Below are 6,000 nucleotides of genomic sequence, written 5' to 3'. Positions count from 1 at the left end.
CAATTCTGGGACAAACAGAAAAAGCAGATTCTCAGTGAAGAACTATTAATTTCATTAAAAAGTGACAGTTACCTGAGGATGAGCACTGCAGGCACATGGTGGAGGGAATGCTTTCAGCTAAGGGAAAGAAAACTCAGGGGGTGTGTGTGACACAAAGTCCCAACGTCCCCCCTGCCACACCTTTGCACCCCTGCCCCCCCAGCAAAGGCTGAGCTGTTTCTTACTGTTTATCCTGGGCCATTCCTGCTGTCCTGGAGGTGCATCCCAGCCAGCTCAGAGGCATCAGGCCCTCTGCCACCCGTGCCAGACCTGCCTGAGAACAGAGGAAGGGGTTCATTAATGACACAGCACACGTGCCTGGACAATTCCTGCCATGTCCAATATGGCTCTTCTTGTACCACCCGACAGTGCTGAGAGCTTCAGGTGTTTGACCAACCCCTCCCTTACCTGGAACAAAACCAGTCCCAAAGTCACCTCAGTGCTCAGAGTCAGTCTCCAACATTTCTCCTCCTCCCACGGACTGACATTTCCCAGCATCTGTCACCTAACAAGAGCTGGGAGCTCTCAGGAGAGCTCCCCAAACCCCACTTGGCACAGTACTTGAAAGGAAGAAAGTTTAGTTACCTCAGGGAAACCTTTCAGTCAATAAAATAACAACTGGAACTGCTGGTTTTAAAGAAGAAAGAATAAAATCCACATTTGAACAGGCTAGAGGTAGAAAGCAGTCAACTCACAAATTCCAACCAGTCACAACAGTAAAGGACAGTTTTTCTTTTTTCTTTTTTTTTTCTTTGAGGGGCAGGGGCATGGAAAAATACAGCACACTAATGAAACAAAATGCAAAAAATACAAAAAAATAGAAAATAGAAAAAATGTATTTACAAGTGATACATTACTATGATCAGAAAGCACAAAGACAATTGCTGCTATAATACATGCACTGGTCAAGAAGGAACTACTAAAAACCTGCAAGGGAGCTGTTTGTAAAAAAAAAAAATATCAAAAAAAAGGAGAAAAAAAAAAAGAAAAAAGACACCCCCACCTCCTCCCCCCTCAGACACACAGGGCTGGATTTGAACTTTTTTCTTCCCTAGTTTGCTACATTGATCAAATCAAATATCCCCTAAAGTCCATGGTACAACCAGTACAAATACTACACTTGGTTTTAAACTGCAGGTTCAGTTGTAGGAGGGGGGAAAAACAGCAGCTGACTGTAGATCCATATACATAAAGCCAGAGTAACTGCACTACATGCTAAAAATTACAGCAAGCCCCTGTCTGCTACACAGCATGATCTTAGCAGGTTTTCCTTTTTATTTATTCATATATATATCTATATGTGTGTATATATATATGTATAAAAATCGTGCCCTTTTTCACTGCAATATGACATCTGGGTGGAAATGTAACTTGTTACAACAAATTTTATATGTATACTGCAAGAAGTCACTCAATGTCTGTGGATTTAATAAGTAACCTCACACCACAGGAAATATTTAATAAATCAAAAAAACCCAATATTGTGACAGAAGACCTTCTGTCTCAGTTCTTTTCAAAACCGAAGTCCCGCAGGAAACTGGTCCCAATGTCCACGAGGGGTTCTCTGAAGAAGCCTCAGTTTGCTGAACTGTTTTTGTGTTTAGTGTTCACAAGTTTTTGAACGACTTCAAGCCGTTTTTAGTTTCAAGTCTGTCTCTTCCTCTCTCACAAAGGTAATAGTCTGGTACTAATCCATCCGAGTGAGGAAAAGAGGAAAGTGGCTGCAGTTGCACAAAGGGTCCCCAGTTCCACATCTGCAGGGAGATACGGAGTCACACGGAGCTCTGGGATTTCAGCTTTTGTTTCTTTCCCTCCTTTAATACAAAGTCCTTTCATACGTGTCCCATCGCTGGTACCTTCCCAAGTACCAGCCAGTCCAGCTTAGGAGACAACAAAGCCACAAGTTAAAGTGAAAAGGACCAAGGCAGAAGTTCAGGTCACTTCCTCTCTGTTCCATCATACTTCCAGGAAACGGGAGCTGCTGGACTTGGAGTGGAAAGGCTCAGACCACATGCGGCGTAGATCGCCCTAGGCAGGGAAACAGCACAAACAGTGCCCTCAGAAACACTCAACTCTGCTTAGAATTCACTTTCTAAAACGCACACAGAATTGCAAACACATCTTAGAGCAAATCTATTCTTCACCTGTTTTACAAATTACAATGAAGACGGTAAAAATAAATCCTTTCCCTGTCAGGCCAGAATGTCTTACTTTTAGAGCAGATATACCCAAAATAGGTTTCTGATGGGAAGGAAATAATTACTTAAGAAAATCCTGCCCTTTCTTATGTTCTGCTCTGCAGAGTGCTAGATGTGTGCTTCAACAACAGCCCTGGAAGAGGAAAAGTAAATTTTACAATGTCTGTTCAGAACAGGTGACTGGGACGAGGCAAGCAAGGTTCTGCCTATCCAATCACTGTTCAAACTTTGTGCATGTGGCATTTCATGACCAACAGGACAAGGACAAATTCACGTATTCAATTAAAAGAAAATTTAATATTTCAGAATTTATTTAGATTAGAACTATTGGTAGTTTATGTGCATTAATGATCTTCTATTTCAGGAACTCATCTCTCAGCTGCTCTGTCCTTTGAAATGAAGAGTGACCCGACATGGCAGTGGTTATTCTGTGCTGGGCCAGGGCTGCCAGGGACACACATCCTCCCCCTGAGAGCTGCTGCCCAGTGCAAGGACACTGCCCCTGCTGCCAGCTGGCCCAGAGCTGCCCACGTGTCCTCCCCTCTTACCTTTAAATAGGCCATGGTGAGGAGTGGCAATAAAGTGAATGGTACCAAATAGAGCAGGGCAGGCTGGGCTGCCCGGTGAATACGAGAAGCTACTGTTGCAGTTAATAAACCTGTAAGAGAAGAAAGTCACTATAAATATCTTCAGGTTGCAGGTGGATGTTCTCAGCATTGCATCCACTGAGGCTTCCTTCACCCCCTTTCTGAGAGACAGGTGAGGAAAGTTACTTCTCTGTGCTTTGCTTTCCCTGAATGCAGTTGAAACAAACAAAACAGTGAAAAATTATTCTATTTTAGTATTGGGCTGTGTTGAGCCATTTGGTCCAGTTTTGAATCTCAGACTTAAGTCAAGAATTATTCAGACAAAATAAAACAAAAGGTGAAGGGGGAAGCTGATTGTATTGCACTGCAATGCTGCTCTTGAGACTGTTGGTCTGTGGCTCCTGACCTGAGCTGTCGGGGCTCAGAGGAAGGGCTGTACACATCAGGAATGAATTTCCTGGACACTTGCCAGAAGGGAATGTAGGGGGAAAAATCGAGGTGTGGGGGAAGGAAGGCTATTGGTAGGAAATTATCTTTCAGTCTCAGAAGGGCTGTGGGAGGTCAGGATATGCACATGCATGCCCTGACTGGAGGGAAAAGCCTATTTTATATTAGGCAGGAAAGAGCTGGCTACAGCAAATTATAAACAGCATTCCAGTTGTACCTATTGATGATTTTCTCTATGTACTACTATGTCAGGATCAGAATACAAAAATACAGGAACTGCCTAGGTGAATTGCTTAAATTTGCTACGTACTATGCACAGCATAATTCATCTGCAAACTTCCAGATTTTTTCCATCACTCAGGTATTAGCTATGACACTTTTTATGCCAGTGAAGCTAAGTGTAACTGCTAACAAAAGCACACTGATATTCTCTTTCATCTTCTAAATAAAATACAACACAAAAAAAAATCTTGAAGATTATAGAAGGGCTTTTCTCCCTAGACCATGCCAATAAACGCAAAGAGAGGAGGATTAAAAAGAACATAACCAAGCAGCCTCTCAAAGCCTCTTTACACTTGCTTTCATCATCTTTTAAACCTACTACAATAATCCCACATCTGCTCACTTAGGCAGCTCTTAATATTGAACTAATTACTCACCTACAAAATAGCCAATAAGTGTGCAGTGAAAGTAAGAGACCTTCTGCATCCGCCCAGAGATGTTCCCTGGTCCTGGGGTGCCGCAGGAATCGCTGTTGGCTTGTTTTTTGTAGTTATCGTAACGCAGGACGAAGCAGAGCAGAAGCCCTGGCATCACAATATCTCCAATCCCCAGCATGGAGAAGTGGCTGCCTGTGGAACTGAAGAGGAACTGGAATTGAGTTCATGGCCAAACAAAAGGTTTTGAGCTTCATTTGGCACAGCCCCTCTTTCTACCGGCAAACTTGTACATTGCTGGCTAATGAGGTTTTCCTCAGCGATTTCTTCACCACCTCAGCTTTCACAAACCCATTTGCTTTTATATAATAATAATATTATTAAGAATAAATATATAATAAAATATTAATATTATTAATAATTTTATTGTAAAATTATTTTAATAATCAAATAACTTATAAAATTGTTAATAATGAATATAAAATGAAAATAATTCTGTATCCAGAGATGACATTGCTCCAAACCAGTTTCCTTCTCCCAGTAGTGTTTAAGCTGCTTTTGCCCTTAAATCACTCAATGAAACAGATCCATTGGCCCAGTATTTCAGTCCTCTCCCTCCTCAGCACTGATGGGAGGGACCAGCTGGCCCTTTGATCTGACTGTTCATTACCACTGAAGTGCATCTTCATCCCTGTGCATCACATCTAAAACAAGGCAGTGCACCCACTTTGGACATTCAGACAAAACAGAAAACTAGTCTTGCCAGATCCCCAGAAAAGAGTCTTGTGAAAAAGATTAAGAACTAAAACCATCCATTATCTTAAATTCAAGATATTTTTCATGAAAAATTGTTCATTTTGTCAACTTTTTGATTTCATGTCACAAAGTTGACAAAGTGAACAAATTTGGTTTTATCGCTGCAGACAATCAACTCCTAATCTCTGTAATTTCAGCATGCCAACATCTAAAGAAACAAGAACAGAGTAATACCCCAACAAAACTTCCTGCCTGCTGCTGCTGCACTGAGCTTGCTGCCCCACCAGGCCCTGAGCGTGTCTGCTTACAGATGTGAGCCACCAGGGAACCCCTGCAGCAGGGACATGTGGAATAATCTCCTTTCTGCACTGTGCTTGCTTGTAAGCCATCCTTGCTTAGATCAGTTTCCAATGCCTTCCCAATGATCTGCAATTACACAGGAATTCAGACTGCTCTGATGTTCTAATCAACCTCATCTCTTTTGCTTTTAAGTGTGAGGTCACACTAGCAATCATCAGGCTGCAGAACTCTCCCAAATTTCGAGAAGTGCGTCCTGCTCTGAACAGGGCACCTTTTACCCCAGACAGGTCCTTTCTCCATGAATCAGCAAAGTGTCCAATCCTCACTGCTCACCATATTCCTCTTCAGCATGAAGAGGGAATGACTCAACAGGGATTTTCCAACAGAATTAGTACTGCTAAGTGTATGGAGGGAAAACATTTCTCAGGTACTACAGCAGCAGAAGCTTTTACCTTGGGAATACAAGTTTGCCGGGCAGTGACAGACGGGGAACATCCCTGCCCACATTTGGTCCCAGGTGAAGTTTCCGGGATAACACATCCAGGGGGTTGTCAGCTGGTTGTGTGGCCACTTTCACCATAACATTGCTGTTAAAGATGTAGGCAGAAAAAAAGACCTACAGAGCGAGGTAATCAGAAGTTACAAACTGCAATTACACAGCAACTCAAGCTGAATGTATTTTTGCTTTGCTACTCAAGAAAATAAAGGCTATTTTCCTTATGATGATAGAAGGCAAAATGTATTTCAAAAATTCAGACAGACCTTTTTACACTATTAATCCTCAAGAATAACCAGAATATACTTTTTGATATCAAGATATTGATTCTTTGGCAAAGAATCTGTCTGGACAACAAGCAGATAGTGTGGGATGACAAATGCAGATAACAGCATCATGAAAATGGAAGGAATCTGCAGAACAGAGAAAAGGTGAGCCTGGTGCTCACTCATAAATGGAATGAGGCAGCCCTTGTCTCCAACAGGCTTTTATGCTACAGCCCATCCCACTGAAATCTCTGT

The 6,000-nt window shown here is 42.2% G+C and overlaps 1 protein-coding gene across 1 annotated transcript in view; it reads right to left on the bottom strand.

Moving 5' to 3' along the window:
• Positions 1 to 857: 857 nt before the first annotated feature.
• The window catches only part of SPPL3 (signal peptide peptidase like 3), a 56,357-nt gene continuing 51,214 nt past the window's right edge, over positions 858 to 6,000 (bottom strand). Inside the window, exons 8-11 of the mRNA XM_030958582.1 lie at positions 5,436 to 5,599; positions 3,931 to 4,130; positions 2,786 to 2,895; positions 858 to 2,067 (exon numbers count right to left, since the gene is read on the bottom strand). Of these exons, the coding sequence (XP_030814442.1) occupies positions 1,996 to 2,067; positions 2,786 to 2,895; positions 3,931 to 4,130; positions 5,436 to 5,599 (546 nt within the window). The 3' untranslated portion in view covers positions 858 to 1,995. The remainder of the gene's footprint in view (positions 2,068 to 2,785; positions 2,896 to 3,930; positions 4,131 to 5,435; positions 5,600 to 6,000) is intronic.

The sequence above is a fragment of the Camarhynchus parvulus genome, chromosome 15 (assembly GCF_901933205.1).
Source record: "Camarhynchus parvulus chromosome 15, STF_HiC, whole genome shotgun sequence".
In the NCBI taxonomy this organism is placed as follows: Eukaryota; Metazoa; Chordata; class Aves; order Passeriformes; family Thraupidae; genus Camarhynchus; species Camarhynchus parvulus.
The sequence above is the reverse complement of the archived record's forward strand: the minus strand, read 5'-3'. Positions and strand labels throughout refer to the sequence as shown.